Below are 17,611 nucleotides of genomic sequence, written 5' to 3'. Positions count from 1 at the left end.
TTATGTAGGTATAACATTATTCAATATTTCGTATTTAATTTAAATGTATAAAAAATATTAAATGTAAAAATAATTTGGCAATTTCCATACTATTAGCATCTCAAAAACTTTGTTTATTGCAGAGAAAAAAAAAAGAAAATAATCGCGTCCAAATAAGCTTTCGAACCTATACTTATGAGGCAGTGGAAAAATATTCGCAACAGCGTTCGTCGCTACAACTTTTTCGAACCTACGATTCCCAATGACCCATAGGAGGGTCCGTATTCGTATTATAATAAATTGGGAGATTAGACCGACTTATACAATTCAATATTTTTTAACACAGAGTTAAGAAAATAGAACCTGGTGGAACATAATACATAAGAAGCTATTAAATTAATTGATGTATAAAAAGTTAAAATTCCAGATGAGGCAGTTGTGTCGGTTAGGTTACCTACCTACACTAGATTTAGCCAACGGAAAGGTCAAAGCTTAAAAAAATTACCCAGCGTTAATAGATATAAGTAATTTTTTGCAGAAACGCCAAGTGTGAACCGATTAAGTCATAGATCGGGGTCCTCTATACAAGACTTGGACATGAACGCAGTAGGTACCGCGCTGATCTCATGCTTTGCATACATTGCATGAATTATATTTTTTACTAGCGGCCGCCCGCGACTTCGTACGCGTGGATCCCGTTTTACCCCCTTCATCTATCTTCCGCGGTTTAGATTTTTTCATACAAATGTTTTTTCCCGCTAACTCACGTTCTCGTGGAAATTTCTCGGGAATTCCTTGTTGTAACTAAGCTTTTAATTTATTAAGGTACCTACCTACATGTCAAATTTCAAGCGTCTAACTTAAGCGGTTTAGATTTTTCATACAAAAGGATTTTCCCGCTAATTCCTGTTCCCTTGGGAATTCCTAAGTATACTAACCTGCCCAGGAGTATGAAGAATAATTGTACCAAGTTTCGTTAAAATCCGTCGAGTAGTTTTTGTTTCTATGGAACATACAGACGGACAGACAGACAGACAGACAAAAATTTTACTGATTGCATTTTTGGCATCAGTATCGATAGTTATTTTGATAGTTATTTTGAAAATATATTTCATGTAGGTACAGAATTGACCTCTCTACAGATTTATTATAAGTATAGACTAGGGCGACCGCCCGCTACTTCGTAGGTACGCGTTGGACCCCGTTTTACTCCCTTAGTGATGAAGTTTCGAGTTTGTTTAGGGGTTTCCCGGAAATTATTCGAACTTTTCTCGCCGTAAAAACCATCCTTGGACTTCAACGAACATTTAAAAAAAGAATTGGTAAAATCGGTCCAGGCGTTGTTGAAATATGCGCTTACCAACACATTTTGCGATTCATTTTTATATAATATACTAGCTGTGCCTGCGACTTCGTCCGCGTGGAATAATGACTTTGGGTAGGTAGGCACTTTTAATAATTTAGTCTAATTATTTCACAAATAAGCCAAACGTGCGTAAATACTTAAATAAGCTATGTATTTAAAGAAAACGAAAACATATTATTTAATAACATAATAACTTAACTCTTTTTCGCATTAAAAATAGCTTATGTCCTTTCTCAGACTCTGGGCTGTCTGTCTGTGTACCAAATTTCATTAAAATCGGTTCATACAACCTTTTAACCCCTTACAACCCCTTTTTAGCAATAATAAGTAGCCTCTGTCCTTTCTCAGGCTCTAGACCCTATGTACACAATTTAATTCCTTTCATCCCCCTTTTAACCCCTTACCACCCCTTTTTTGCAATAAAAAGTAGGCTATGTCCTTTCTCAGGCTCTAGACTATCTGTGTACCAAATTTCATTCAAATCGGTTCAGTAGTTTTGACGTGAAAGCAAGTACTTATACAACCTTTCATCCCCCTTTTAACCCCTTACAACCTCTTTTTTGCAATAAAAAGTAGCCTATGTCCTTTCTCAGGCTCTAGACTATCTGTGTACCAAATTTCATTCAAATCGGTTCAGTAGTTTTGACGTGAAAGAGAGACAGACAGACAGAGTTACTTTCCCATTTATAATATTATAGTATGGAAGTATGGGCATGTATGGGAGTGCGCACACTACGCCGATTCGATTTGGCCGATTCTTCATACAATTTAAAATCGGGCACAACTATCGGCCAACTAAAAATCAACGGTGTGCGCCTACTTTTAGGATGAACATTCTTTCTTCTGTTTTCTCTCTGACGAATGTCCTCTTTTCTCTTTGACGAAAGTTCTCTTTTCTCTCTGACGAATGTCCTCTTTTCTCTTTGACGAATGTTCTCTTTTCTATCTGACGAATGTTCTCTTTTTTCTCTGACGAATGTTCTCTTTTCTCTGACGAATGTTCTCCTTTCTCTCTGACGAATGTCCTCTTTTCTCTTTGACGAAAGTTCTCTTTTCTCTCTGACGAATGTCCTCTTTTCTCTTTGACGAATGTTCTCTTTTCTCTCTGACGAATGTCCTCTTTTCTCTTTGACGAATGTTCTCTTTTCTATCTGACGAATGTTCTCTTTTTTCTCTGACGAATGTTCTCTTTTCTCTGACGAATGTTCTCTTTTCTCTCTGACGAATGTCCTCTTTTCTCTTTGACGAATGTTCTCTTTTCTCTCTGACGAATGTCCTCTTTTCTATTTGACGAATGTTCTCTTTTCTCTCTGACGAATGTCCTCTTTTCTCTTTGACGAATGTTCTCTTTTCTCTTTGACGAATGTTCTCTTTTCTATCTGACGAATGTTCTCTTTTCTCTCTGACGAATGTCCTCTTTTCTCTTTGACGAATGTTCTCTTTTCTCACTGACGAATGTCCTCTTTTCTCTTTGACGAATGTTCTCTTTTCTCTCTGACGAATGTCCTCTTTTCTCTTTGACGAATGTTCTCTTTTCTCTCTGACGAATGTTCTGTTTTCTCTGACGAATGTCCTCTTTTCTCTTTGACGAATGTTATCGTTGTAATTTGGCTAATGAGTTTCCAGAAATCGCAGTTGCCAGTTGACGCCAACTGGTGAGCGCTGAAGGAGTAGGAGGACTCATCATCATTTGCTATCATCAGATTGACGCCACTATCGAGTGAGGTCTTATTATCACTCGCCCATAGCGCCAACTGGTATGCACAATTAAGGAAACCCTCATTAACTCTAGTATAATGTTAATCATATGTATAAACAAACAATAAGTACTGTAACGTTTCATTACTATCCGTTCAGTAGTTTTGCGTGAAAAATTAACAAATATGTATCTATTATGTACCTCGTTTATTCCCGATGTCCCCCACTATTTGTCCACCACTGGTGGACATCGAGAAAAAAAGTTGCAATGTCCACCAGTGGGGGACAGCGCTACTGAAATTTTCCCGTTGGGCCCTACTGGTGGACACTGAGAAGAAATGTGTTGCTCTGTCCCTCAGTGGTGGACATCGAAACCAAAAAAGTTCCGTTGTCCCCCACTATTATATTTGTGTTCATGAATACAAACAAAATATAATAGTGGGAGACAACGGAACTTTTTTGGTTTCGATGTCCACCACTGAGGGACAGAGCAACTCATTTCTTCTCAGTGTCCACCAGTAGGGCCCAACGGGAAAATTTCAGTAGCGCTGTCCCCCACTGGTGGACATTGCAACTTTTTTTCTCGATGTCCACCAGTGGTAGACAAATAGTAGGGGACATCGGGAATAAACGATGTACCTACCTACCTACTATGTCCTCTGTTCTAAGGATTAATGTTTATTATTTACTTTGTTCGGTTTGAGTGTCATCCATCCGCGGAACCCTAACAATATCAATCGATAGTTAAAACTTGTCTCCAGTCGTTATGCAGACACAAATAAAAGTGATGATCTTAACCTTTCCAGAGGTCGAGACCAACTATTTTGTGAAATTATAATTCAAGGTCAGCAGGTCTAACTAGATGTTTAATATAGGTAGCTAATAATTACACAGTGTCTCTGTATTATTATTTGAAGATAAAACTAGAGTTTTATTACATGTCTCAGCGAGAATATATTTAAGTGGTGCCCCAATAGATATCGAACTTTTGACCGCGACTCCTTGACAAAGCAGTAACGTAACTTTTTGAATGAGGTAACTACACAATATTAAAGTCCAGCTAAACACTGTGACATCTTAATATTATGTTACTTGTAGTAGAAGCGATTTAAAATCGTTCGTTCGTTTCAGCCAAATGACGTCCACTGCTGGACAAAGGCCTCCTCCAAGGTTTTCCACAATGCACGGTCCTGCGCTGCCCGCATCCAGGCTCTTCCCGCGACCTTTACCAGATCGTCGGTCCACCTAGTAGGAGGCCTGCCCACGCTACGTCTTCCAGCCCGTGGTCGCCACTCGAGAACTTTTCTGCCCCAACGGCCATCGTCTCTACGAGCTATGTGCCCCGCCCACTGCCACTTGATTTTAGCAATTCTGCGAGCTATGTCGGTCACTTTGGTTCTCCTGCGGATCTCCTCATTTCTGATTCGATCACGCAGGGAAACTCCAAGCATGGCCCGCTCCATCGCCCTTTGGGTGATCTTGAGCCTTCTTATGAGGCCCATAGTAAGCGACCACGTTTCGGATCCATGATTTAAAATCAAAATAAATAATTTATTAGCTTTTTTAAATTATAATAAAGATGTTACAACCAAATAAAGGTCCATATTATAGATCTACCCATACAAATATTAAAAAAATAGTCATAAATTCTCTAACAATTTCATTAACCACTCTATCAAAGATTGTTTGAATATATTTCCATGAAATAACTTTTATGTTATTCGGAAGCATATTAATATCCAATGAAATGCTTAATAAAGGTAAATACATTTTTTTATAAAGATATCAAGTAGGTTTATATGTATTCAACTTTTAGCTTGGTACTCGTCTTTCTCTCTTTATTTTTTGTATCTAAATATGTATTAGAATATCCGGGTTAAATGTTCTTAGTTAAACACAAACAAAAATTTACCAGGTGCTATCGATACATAACCAATTTCGTGTATGTATGTCCACAATAATAAATCTTTGATTTTTCAATCGTCGGATAACTTTTAACTGAAGAATAAGTTTATAAATATTATTGACAGTTTCAGTATGGGAAATATGTCAAAATGACAAGTTTATTCTAATTCGCTCGCTAGAATTATATCTGTTTTATTCATTCCAAAAACTTTAAGTTTTCAAATAGCTACACTAAATAACACATCAAATAATGATGACGATGAGGTTACTAAAGTAGTTCTTATTACGAGTGAATTACCATGGAGTTAAGGTCAATGTGTACAGTGTAACCTATGTTATGCTGTTGCAAAACAAATAAAGTCTCAAAAAACATAAAAGTTAAAACAAATTATCTCTAAAAAAAGTTTATTTCAATTGAATAAATAAAACACACAAAAACATCGCATCACCAAGTAAGACGCATCACGTGATCCGTCTTTCTCTTCGACGACTTTATGAACCCGAGAAACTGGAGCTCTGCAACTGCTCGAGTGAAGCGTATTCTGTGAACAAAGCACACGTACATAAATAAATATTGTGACTAGGTACCATGCCTATTAGTTAATGAATATCCAAAACATATGTAATTTGTAGGAGCTGGTGTCTCCAGTTAGGAAATCATGGTAACCATTGAACTTTTAGTCAGATTACTGCTGATACGCTTAGTGACGCATTTCCATATCGATGTATGATGAATAGCAAGGCTTTTATAGGGTTTTAGCCGTGGACATAGTCCATAATGTCTGAATAAGGTCTGAATGTTACGAGTAAGGTCTGAATAGAGAAATAGATCCATTTTCTGTTCTGTGAATAGATCTACAAATAGATCTATAGAAATCTTAAAGGGGCTAAAATAGCAGAAAGAAGTTAGGACGAGGAACTGTAATTTTAACACTGTTGTTGTTGTAGGTCAATCAATCGTAATGGATAAAAGAAAATCAGTCAAAAAACGCGCGATAAAGAAAAATGAAGATCAGAATCCCACGGACTTTTATTAGCTTATTAGTTGCTTTCTTTGGAGCTAGATGGCGCTGTGTGAAATTGTCCAAAGATATTTATTACTAGCGGCCGACCGCGACTTCGTATGCGTGGATTCCGTTTCATCCCCAGGGGTAAAATTTTTCAAAATCCCGTCTTAGTGGGCATCTACGTTCTAAAAGGTACTCCTATATAAAATTTGGGACTCCTAGCACTTGTAGTTTCTGAGATTTCGTGATGAGTGTGTGAGTAAGTCAGTGACCTTTCTATATAGATATAGATGTTTTTTTTTTACAAGTAGGATATAAGTAGTATATCCGTTAAGTTAGCACCTTTATTACAAGCATATTAGTTGCTTATTTTGGGGTTAGATGGTGCTATGTGAAATTGTCCAAAGATATTTATTTACTATTCAACTCACTGGACAGTGGAGTCCTGGTGGCGCTGCTCGTCGTCCACATCTGGCTGGAGCACGGCGGCGAAGGCCTGCAGCCAGTCGTACAGGTTGATGTGCTTGCCGCACTCGCGGTGCAGCTTGTACGCCAGGCACACGTCCGGCAGCGTGTCCGTCACGCTGTCCGGCGACGCCAGGTGGCAGCACGAGCACTGAAATTTGACAATATAGATAAACTACCACGAACTGTCCCACCCTTAACATTGACAGGGGGTGAAACCGTCAATACCGGATCGTTGATTCTGATTTTTGCCACGTTGGACAACCATATAATATGACATTACCGGAGGACGCTAATATCAATACTGGGTTTAGTTTTCGATCTTTGCCACTTGAAGTTTCAGAATCGTGGGACTATACATATTTCAGACGTCAGAAATCTGTTAACCTCTATACAAAACACACCGGTTATTGTTGTAGTTACTGTTAAAGAGATGCAACTCAGTCTTAAGTTGTTTTTTTATAACAGCTGGTTATTCTTTGTTTTGTAATATTCAACATTCCAACAATATAAAGCTCACAAAAGTACCAAATGTGTGACGAATTGATGATACTAATGATATTCCCCTACTGAATTGTGAGGAGCAACAAACTATACTTACAATTTTGCCATTACAAAATTGCCAGATTCACTGTATGAAACAATGAATCCTGCTTTTTTATGACATTAATAGAATAGTGACATCAATTATACCATAATTACGTAATCACACGTACTAGCCCCCTTACTAATAAAAAATTACACACTCGTTGAACAGTATTTTATACTAAACTTCACTTTAAACAAGTGTTCAACGCGCGTGTAAATTTTGTTAGTAAATAGGTAGGTATTTAATTTACCTGTAAATAGTGCACTGGATTGCTTAGAGCTGTATGAAGGGCTCCACGCGGGGAACCCACGATCTGTTTCCTAACATTTCCAACGTCAGTGAAGAACAGTATTTCATGGAACGTCTGTGTGTGAGGCGGCATCAATCCTTTGGTGAACATCTCCTCCAAATAGCTAACGAATCTGGCCCGGACCATGTCGTATTCTGATTGGATCTTATCAACTCTTGTGGCTTTGAGCAGTTTCTGAAAAGATATTAATAAATTGTTGACTTCATTTTTATTTCGAATAAGCTAAGCCTGTAAAATCGTTTATTAGTCCAAGAACTGTCCCATCCAGACACACCATTTCTTTTCTCAATACAAATTAAACATTGTTTTTTTTATTTTGCACTGCATATAGAACAACTACATAACATTATTTACCTCTTTTAACTTGTACCTATTTCCTGGGACATTTTCTGGACTATTTTCAAAATCTTCCGATTCATTGCACAATACTGTAGCTTCAGTGTTTGCATGTTCAATCTGTCTTAAAAACATGAGCAAATGTACTCTCACGGTTTTGACAAAACCTTCACCCATATCATTGTTCAAGGTAATATTATTGAGATTATTTTTCGTTGGTGTAGATCGTAGAGGTTTCACTGGAGAAGATATTTGCAGTGCAGAGTTTACTACTTTCAGCGCAGACTTAATGGTATCAGCTAGTTTCACTTGAGATTGAAACTGGATGAGTTGCATGCATTCTTTAAATGCAAGTGTACTTGTTATACATTCTACAGCACATTTTGTGTAGATTTCTCGAACCTGTAAATAGAGATAGAGAGTATTTATTTTTTTATTTTGTATGGTTAAAGTAGAATTACTTATTTATTCACTGTCATCAATATGAAACTTACCGATTTACCAAGAATATTCTTTGGAATGTCTTTGACAAAGACTAATAGCAGTCTTACACATAAATAAAAAGTGAACAAATAATCATGAAGTTTGTTCATTTCCTTTATCAAAACTTCTCTGAAGAAATTATCATCTTCAAAAAGGCCAATTCTTGTTTCGCAGTCTTGTTGAGCCTCTAGGAATGGTCTGAAAGATGGTAGCTGCCTGATGCTTTCGAGATCATCTGAACTGAGATTCATCACAGCCTCTTCAATGTTCTCCCTTTCACAGCATAATGATTTGACATTATCTCCGTAATAGTGATCCATCATACAATACTGTAATAGAATTAGAGTATACATTATATTAATAACCTTGAATTAGGTTTCGTTAACAAACCATAGGTCGGTACAATAGCCAATACATACTTTTATACTCTGTATCAACCCAGTCACAGAAAAATCGTAGAACAAGAATACGTCAGTTAGTAACTCGAAAGCTTTACCCGACAAATGAATAGGGCTAGTATGTGACAAAAATATATCTTCTAGAACCTGCAAGAAAATTTTAATATTACTGGCAGATAATGCCACCTGGCATTAAGTCCGCCACTGTACAATTGTATGTGCAAAAGTGTAAATAAATAAATAAAAATATTTATTGCTAGATCAACTAGTACAAAACAAAAGACAGACCTGACATTACATTACACACTAACAATAAAATATTTATATTAGCTGTTTTGCAAGTAGGTAACATAACAAACTTACTTGATTCATGTAGACAGGTGATGAGTGGGAATGAAAGACTTTGATCCACAATTTTGAAGACACATGATATGGGAAGGACTTGTGCAAGGCTGACACAGATGTGGCCACTCCAAAAACAAACACTATTGGGATTGACGACACATAGGAACTGAAAGAAAAGAGTTATTCACATTAACAATAACATAGACAAAAAGAAAGAATAACATGCATGCATAAAGATACAGAAGCTGATAATAATAACTTGAAATCATCAAGTACCTTATAATCATCACAAAATCCTGTAGAACACTGCAATTAAAGCTTTCAAAGTCTGGAATAATGACTACCAGTGATCTACTTGAAGTTTTGTGCTTCTTCTTCTTTGGTGAAGCATTTGTGTAATGAGCATGGTACCAACTCTGTAATACTTTCATGGTACATTGGTTTTTCCTCAATTTCTTATATATAATATTATCTTTGAATTCTTCATCATCAAAATCCTAGAAACAATTGGAAATTCAGAAAATTATGTAAAAACTACATTAAAATAGACATACAATGAATGATACAGCACTCCTCAAAATATGAAAGAAATAATGCTTTCAGCCTGTTTCAGTAATCTGTTTAAGTTATCTACTAAAGCAAATAAAAACAAATGTTGCAAAATGTAACTAACTAATGCTTCATGTCCATACATCAATTGCCAGACAGTGTTTTCAACTAAATGTTTCAATGTAGGTGCATCTTGTGAATTGACCATTGCTATGTGTGGGGTCACCTCATTCCTGCAATTAAAAACAGGTAATTATTGTACAATTGATAGCATTTAACTACTTGTATAAACCTTAAATTAACAATTTTATAAAATTTGTAATTGTTTACATTAAACTTTGCATATTAACAATCTTGAGTATAATATGAACAATATTTACAATCAGAAGGGATGTGTTTACCTGATTTTGTCTATTAAAGCCTTGAATTGAGATACATGATCAGGCTGATTTACTCCAGTCAACAGAGTGGCACTTGGTATTATGCCTTCCAATCCATCAGTCTCACTGTCTCCGTAGAAGGATTTGACATAATTGACAATATCGTTGAGCAGCACACTGTACGTTTTTTGGTGAAGTTCCTACAAAGTTTATTAGATTGCATTATAACATAATAATATCTTTTTAATTAATCAAAATGTATACAATTATTGTATACTTACTCTTATTTCATTTTCAATATAATCCCAGTTCCTCGTAAATGTAGCATGCCAAGAACTCTTTTTGAAAAACTTTTCATAAAGCAGTTTTTTAGGATGCTTTTTAGACGCTTTTGTTTTGTTCAATCCATTATTAAACAAAAAGACTCCCTAAAATAGAGGTTTATCATAAATAAAGAAAACTAATTTATTTGGAACAGAAGAGTTTGAGTTTTTAGTATAATAAATTTTAGATGTCGTAATTACAAGACTCACTTTTGAAACGGATACTGTCGAATCCATGGTATCTAATTTTCACTTAAGAATAGGTTAACAACAGCACAAAACAGGTTTTGTATTATCCACAATTTAACTGGTTGAGGGAAATGAGGGGAAATGCCGTCTCTATGCAGTTTTAAGGTTAGAATTTCTGCAATTTACGCACACATTTAGGTTTATGAAAGAGACGCTTGATTGAAAGTGTGATTAAAGATGATGCTGGCTAATAAAACAAATGTTATCAATTAAATTAATAACAAAAACAAAGCTTTTGAAATTCTATTCGTCGTAGAACTTTTTTTAAATTTGACAAATGATTGAACATCAAACATAGTGATGAGAAAGAAACAATAAACACACGATTGGTAATGTAATCGATTATATGTTTGTTTATAAATACAGTATGTATATTAATGTTTTAATGAATTAAAAAAAATTCGGTCCTGTAAAATTAAATCGCCATTTAATCGTAGCAGTAGGTAGTAATATTAGTCTTACTCCGGCACTGAATCAGAGTCAGAATCAGAATTTTTATTTGCGTAAAAAGATGTTACAGATTAATAAATAAAATATCTTAGTCGAAAATATTATTGAAAAACAAAAAACTCTACTGCGTAAAAAAATTAACTGAAAAGATAGAAACCAAGACTATTTAAGCCGGGTCTCCAGTCTCTTGCCTTACATGTCCAGAACTCATGCTAGATTCTGTGTTTTTTCACGTTCCATGAAGGGCCCACATCACCCCATTTCTTACCAAGGAAACCTATTGAACATGACGTCTAGGCGTTCACGTCACAGGAAATCGCAGTCTTACTTGTATGAAAAGCTTTTATTTTCTCAACGTAGAATCAGACTTGCTTCTTGAATGGTTTTGCCCAGGCACAGCAGTGCAGCATTTCGTGACAGTTTTCGTTGTCTGCCACGAGATGCTGGAACAATATAAATATACCACCACTTAATAAGGTGTTGTCCTAGTATCGGATCTTTTCATGACAGATATACATATTAGGGTTACTTATTAAAACTTACAAAAGGAATCTTAAACGTCTAAAAAAGTTGTGTACATTATATTATTATAATAATATTTCGTTCTTTTTCTTGGGACCTAATCTACCATTTATTAAAATATTATGTATAAAATGTGCGGACCGGGGTTCACAAATGCAGTCTAACTAAGGCACAAGTTTTTTTTGTTGGTGACACAATATCTTTTAAAAATCGATTTTCATCTATTTTGATATACCCAGTGTCACTTTCACAATAATTAATTATGAATCTAATCTAACAACCCTACCTCTACCTAACAGGAGAGCTACCCTCGGAGATAACATCACCCCATGCCCCATAGAGAAAAGTAATGCATCACCCCACCATGTACCTCGTCAGCGCAACCACGACCACTCTGACAAGAGTGCCCGACTAAGAAGAAGATAATCTAACGACACCTCTCACGCTGAAATCAATCAAGCCGTTTAGACTACAAAACTGTCTAAAGTGAATTGTAATTAGCTATTCTATCATATCACTGGTCTGAATTTTATTAGCACTGCAATTTGTTTTACTCGATATTTTATATTAATCGAAAACTTTATTTTTTCTCCATCTACTCCCACATCACTAAAGCCATTGACTTGACAGTGACAGGAGGTGACAGGTTTAATTTTGACAACTATGCAAAATTGGCGCGTAAGAGAGACTTTTTTTATTTGGATTATGGCTTCATGCGGTTTGCACATTACCTTTAGCCAGTGTCACGTAAATTATATTTCAAGTAATTAGAATTAATAATATTATTTTATAACAGTATTGAATATTTTCTATAAAAAATAACATTGATATTCTGGACACTGGTGTGCAAACCGCAGGATTGCCATTAAATATAGAAGGCTTTAAAGCTTACAACGCGAACTTGCAAAGTTGCGGCGGATTTTCTTGGTGGATTTTCTTTTTCGTTCCTTTTTTTTTCTTAAATCTCGTTACCTCGTTTTGGAATAAAAAAAATACTTGATTGGCAAATGCGCATTGGTCAAGCCGCGGGAACTTAAACAAAAAAAAACTTCTTGGTGGCGCGCACAGATACATAGCGAAAAAGGCGGGAAGCTCTCGAGGCGGGAGGTTCAACTTTTTCTTTGCGAGTTTAATAAAATTTAATTAAATAGTTAATCTAACAGTAAATTAGCGGCTGTAGTGGCGAGATGAGTTCTGACAGTGGGGGTAAAGACCCCAAGCATAATACTAAGAAGAGAAAAGTAGATGAAGTACAAGATGATGAGTCTATACATGCACCATACTACAAGAAGAACCATATACGTTGTTATCCTGATAATTCTCCAGGTTGTATATTTCCTGTATACATACAAAGCACAAATGACACTGTAAAGTTTGGAAACAAGGACCCTATCTACCTAAATAGCATTTTTAGTCGGTACAACAAGGGAGTCAAAGAAATAAAACGAGTGAATGCAATGCGGTATGCTGTTATTTTTGATAATGCAAAGAATGCTAATGCGTTACTGTTTAACTCAACATTCTTGTCTTCTCATGACATCAAAGCCTTCATCCCTGCGGCAACATCAGAATGCATAGGAGTTATACGATACATTCCCACAGATCTTAGCTGCAAACATCTATTTGACAAACTTCTCAGTTCACAGGAGATCCTGGCAGTCAGAAGGTTCACGAAGCGCACTCCTGAAGGTATCATCCCATTGCAAACTGTATCTCTGACCTTTGCAGAAAATGTACTCCCCGAGCATGTTAACTATGGTCTAAGCATTGTACCTGTAACTGAATACATTAAGCCTGTAATGCAGTGTTATAAATGTATGGCATTTGGTCATACTACTAAATTTTGTAAAAGGAACATCGTATGCTCCATATGTTCACAACCTCACTCATACAAAGAATGTACTAACGCAAACAAACCTCTATGTGTCAATTGTAAAGGCGAGCATATTGCTGTGGCAAGGATTTGTCCAGTTAAACAACAGAAAATTGAAGAAAACAAATATAAAATAATGAACAAAACTACTTTGGGTTCTTTCTTCCCAACTTTAAACAAATCTTTTGCCAAAGCAGTAGGTTCCCGACCTCTACAACAAAATGTTAAAGACACGAAAGAGATTAAAAATAAAAACTTGTTGACTGATGTTATCAATAATGATCTAATTATTAAAGCTATTGTTGATACTTTATTAACTTTTTGTGACAAAGAAAACAGCTTGCCAATTAATTCCTCTAATATTAAAGAAATGTTTTTAAAGAAAGTTTCTCAAAATGGATAGTAAATCTTTAGTTATTGTTCAACACAATATTCAGAGTCTTAAGCCTAAGACTCCCTTCGTAAGTGAGCTTTTAATTACACTCAATATTGATATTTTAATTCTCAATGAAACTTGGTTAAAATCATCAGATTCAGTAAAATTTAGAGGTTATAAAATATTTAGAAATGACAGTGACACTGGTTACGGTGGTGTTGCCATTATTTGTAAAAACTCTCTTTTAACATCAGAAATTGTTACAGCATTATAATGATAGAATCCAAACATTAGCCATTAGTGTAAAAGTAAATCGTAATAGTTCAATAACAGTTTTGGGTGCGTACCTATTGTCCTCCACGTCCTGGTCGTTTTCCAGTAAATAATTTAAAAAATATTATTAGTTCTTTACCTTCTCCAGTTCTAGTAATGGGCGACTTCAATGCCCATCATACAGCATTTGGGTCTTCTACAAACAAGCCAAGAGGTATTCAGATTTATGATATGCTTGATGAAATTAATTTGTGTATATTAAACGATGGTCAGCCTACCACACTAAGCCGTCCCAATCATTCGGCATCAGAAATCGACATTGCATTCGTATCTCCTTCATTAGCAGCTTCAGCAGAGTGGTCAGTTTATACAGAGGATACCTTAGGTAGCTATCATTTTCCTACTTTAGTTAACTTAAATTATGATTGTGAAATATACCAAGATTCCTGTAGTTTTGAAAAGTTTATTTACAAAAAAGCTGACTGGTTAGGCTATACAATCAAGTCTAGAACGATTTTTAATCATCTTCTTGATTATCCAGACCCGCTCTTTGCTTATGCAGAATTTTGTGACTTATTAAATACTTTGAGAAAAGATTTTATACCGATACACACTTATGATAGTAATAATAGACGCAAAGTTTATAAGCCTATGCCATGGTGGAATGAAACTTGTTCCAACGCAGTTAAGGAAACTAAATTAGCTCTTCATATGTATAGACGTCATCCAACAACAGAAAATTACATTATTTATAAAAAACTTAAAGCATCTAAAAGATTGATTATTAAAGAACAAAAGATAATCAGTTGGAAAAAAATGTGTTCTAGTTTTGATCGTTGTACACCAATCAGCAAAATATGGAAGTTCATTAAAGTTTTTAATAGAAAAGCTTCAAAGCCTGACAGCAAAGATGAAGAATTTTTACAAGATTTTTTTGATAAAATAGCTCCTAATCATGATTCTGTAGATACTGACCACCTCAACAATTTATTTGTTTTTAATGATTTTAATATACATTTGAATTCACTTTTTTCTGAAACAGAGTTTAATTTTTCTTTAAATTCTAAAAAAGACACTTCTCCAGGACTTGACGATATTCCGTATATTTTGATTAAACGCTTAGACCCTTCAGCTAAATTAATTTTGCTTAATATTTTCAACAATTTGTGGTCCGCTGGCTTAATACCAAAGTCATGGAAAACTATCGCTGTAGTTCCTATTCTCAAACCGGATAAGGATCCTAAATATGCTGATTCTTACAGACCTATTTCTTTATCTTCTTGTGTAGGGAAAATTTTTGAAAATATGTTAGACTAGATTAGAACTTTTTGTGGAATCTAGATTAATTATCCCTCACGATCAATTTGGGTTTCGTAAAGGCCGTTCTACATTAGATAGTCTTGTAAAGTTCACAGGTGATATTCAAGAATCTTTTTGTGATCACAGCTATTTATTATGTACCTTCTTAGATGTGAGTGGAGCGTTTGATAACGTCAATCTTTTAACCCTTGTTGAGATTCTACATAGCTTCAATATCCCAGGTAAAGTGTGCAAATGGATTTTTGATTTTTTTTATTCACGTACCGTTTATTTAAAGTTCAACAATGTCCTTCATGGTCCAAAATTAGTTTATAAAGGGGTTCCTCAGGGGGCCACCTTATCACCCTTGATTTACTTGCTGTACACATCTCAAATACATAGGTTTATTTCAGTTCCTAGATTATCGGTTTTGCAATATGCAGATGATATTGTGTTGTACACTACTAATAGAAATTTATCACTTGCCGAATTTACTATTAATGAAGCTTTACGTCAATTATATTTGTATTATAATGTTAAGTTGAAACTAGATGTAAATCCCACTAAAAGCTCGGCCATGATTTTCACTAAGAAAAATGATTCTCAGTCTCGTGACCATGTAAATATTGTATTTAATTCTGTAAATATTCAATTAGTGGAAGAAAAGAGATTTTTAGGTATTATTTTTGACTCTCAATTAATTTTTCATTCTCATGTGCTTAAAATTGTAGATAAAATGCAAAAAACTGTAAATATCATGAGACACTTAGCAAGTGTTACGTGGGGAATGGACCCAACAATTTTAAATATGGTCTTTAAGGCAATAGTTAGATCTCATTATGACTATGGACTTATTGTTTATGGGAGATATCTAAGTAATTTTTTGTATCGTAAGCTAGAAGTCATTCAAAACAAGGGATTAAGAATTATAACTGGAGCTTTTTGTTCAACTCCAATAAATACCTTAGAAATAGAGTCCGGGATTCCACCAATCTTAGTTAGACTTAGATATTTAACAGAAAAGTTTTATGTTAAGATTTTAAGTAATAAAATGTACTTTAATTTGTATTACAACAATTGTCTTTTGCAATGTGAGCATTTAAATGAACTAAAAGAAATTTGTAAATGCATAGACCATAGGGTAAATTGGGATCTAAGTACATTAGAAATTCAGACTAAGATACCAATGGTTTGCTTGAAGAAAGTTAATAACAACTATGAGTTTGTCCAATTTGTAAATAGCGAAAAGGTTCGGCATCGGAAGATATACACAGACGGTTCTAAAACTGAGGAAAACACTAAAGCAGCGTATTATGATTCAAGAGTTAAGTTTGGGAGATGTTTTACACTTGATAAGAACGCATCAATTTTCACAGCGGAAGCCTATGCAATATATACTGCATTGCAATATATTGGAGGAATAAGAGATGAGAATACTTTCTTGATTGTTACCGACTCCTTGAGTGTCCTCACTTGTCTTCAAAACACTCATATTCATTACAAGACCAACATCTACATAACGAAAATAAGAGAAATATTATTGAATAATGATTGCAAGCAAATAGAGTTTATGTGGGTCCCCTCGCATTCTGGGATTACTGGCAATGAAATAGTGGACAGATTGATGAAGATAGAAAGTCCATATAGTGGCGATTCACGGTATCCAGCGCCCCCTGTACCCATCTCAGACTATGACTCCATCTTGAAAACCCGTATGTTCGATAATTGGCACGAAGAGTGGAATATCACTAAATTAACCAAAGGAAAATGGTATGGACAAATACAACAGAAACTTCCAAGAAAACCATGGTACTGCAAGTCGCAAAGTTCTACCTCAAGAAGTTTCATCACTACAATGAATCGCTTACGACTTGGACACGCAAAATTTCCAACCCACCTTAAACGGATTAAAATGGTCACTACAGATAAATGTGAATTTTGCCAGGCAGATGCGGCAGACTTAGACCATCTTATTCTTCAGTGCCCAGCCTTTAATTTGGAAAGGCTTCTGCTAGTGGATGGCTTACTGAAGATCTATCAAGAAGATGAAAATATTCCCCGCCTCTTGCCATCCATACTAGCGAATGAAAAGACGTACTCACATATTTACCAGTACATTGTAAATACACATATAAATTTATGAAGACATTTCAACTAAGATACAGAAGAACAGAAATCCATTGAAAACACTCAGAAAGTACCTACTCATGAATGAAAATACAATGAAAGAAATATCTCACTAAAGATTTGGCCGTAAGGATACAATCCGAAGCCGTTAAATCTGTTTAAAAAAAAAAAAAAAACACAGATGCATAGCGGGAATGTTTAAAAGTTTTTGTTTTTAGGGTTTCGTAGTCCCTTAGTTTCGTTATGTCTGTCTGGCCGTCCGAGCTTTTGCTTGGAAACTATTGGCATCAGAGAGCTGTAATTTTGAGG

At 35.3% G+C, this 17,611-nt stretch overlaps 3 protein-coding genes across 3 annotated transcripts; 1 reads left to right on the top strand and 2 right to left on the bottom strand.

Annotated features, from left to right (window-relative positions):
• Positions 1-2,287: 2,287 nt before the first annotated feature.
• On the bottom strand, positions 2,288-3,294 carry LOC135071367 (uncharacterized). Its single transcript, XM_063965157.1, has 2 exons — positions 3,246-3,294; positions 2,288-2,925 (listed from the first exon to the last, which is right to left on the bottom strand). The coding sequence occupies exons 1-2, from the start codon at positions 3,292-3,294 to the stop codon at positions 2,288-2,290; spliced, it is 687 nt and encodes a 228-aa protein (XP_063821227.1).
• Positions 3,295-5,336: 2,042 nt separating this feature from the next.
• On the bottom strand, positions 5,337-10,663 carry LOC135071499 (origin recognition complex subunit 3). Its single transcript, XM_063965276.1, has 12 exons — positions 10,344-10,663; positions 10,092-10,238; positions 9,832-10,010; positions 9,555-9,663; positions 9,158-9,378; positions 8,900-9,047; positions 8,558-8,683; positions 8,150-8,467; positions 7,674-8,057; positions 7,260-7,493; positions 6,387-6,571; positions 5,337-5,490 (listed from the first exon to the last, which is right to left on the bottom strand). Exons 1-12 carry the CDS (start codon positions 10,368-10,370, stop codon positions 5,394-5,396), a joined length of 2,175 nt encoding a protein of 724 aa, XP_063821346.1. The 5' UTR covers positions 10,371-10,663; the 3' UTR covers positions 5,337-5,393.
• Positions 10,664-12,541: 1,878 nt separating this feature from the next.
• On the top strand, positions 12,542-13,630 carry LOC135071366 (uncharacterized). Its single transcript, XM_063965155.1, has one exon. The coding sequence runs from the start codon at positions 12,542-12,544 to the stop codon at positions 13,628-13,630; it is 1,089 nt and encodes a 362-aa protein (XP_063821225.1).
• The last annotated feature ends 3,981 nt before the right edge of the window (positions 13,631-17,611 follow it).

Source organism: Ostrinia nubilalis, chromosome 4 (genome assembly GCF_963855985.1).
Source record: "Ostrinia nubilalis chromosome 4, ilOstNubi1.1, whole genome shotgun sequence".
Lineage (NCBI taxonomy): Eukaryota > Metazoa > Arthropoda > Insecta > Lepidoptera > Crambidae > Ostrinia > Ostrinia nubilalis.
Note: the sequence above shows the minus strand (reverse complement) of the source record. Positions and strands in the feature narration are given on the sequence as shown.

What these genes read in the sequence shown, in the direction of transcription:
- LOC135071367 (XM_063965157.1), bottom strand. Translation starts at nt 3,294, where the DNA reads ATGTCCACCAGTGGTGGACAAATAGTGGGGGACATCGGGAATAAACGA. An exon ending in GGACATCGGGAATAAACGAG is followed by an intron (nt 2,926 to 3,245) that starts GTACATAATAGA and finishes TTCGTCAAAGAG; the next exon opens with AAAAGAGGACATTCGTCAGA.
- LOC135071499 (XM_063965276.1), bottom strand. Translation starts at nt 10,370, where the DNA reads ATGGATTCGACAGTATCCGTTTCAAAA. An exon ending in ATATTGAAAATGAAATAAGA is followed by an intron (nt 10,011 to 10,091) that starts GTAAGTATACAA and finishes TAAACTTTGTAG; the next exon opens with GAACTTCACCAAAAAACGTA. An exon ending in GCTTTAATAGACAAAATCAG is followed by an intron (nt 9,664 to 9,831) that starts GTAAACACATCC and finishes TTTTAATTGCAG; the next exon opens with GAATGAGGTGACCCCACACA.
- LOC135071366 (XM_063965155.1), top strand. Translation starts at nt 12,542, where the DNA reads ATGAGTTCTGACAGTGGGGGTAAAGACCCCAAGCATAATACTAAGAAG.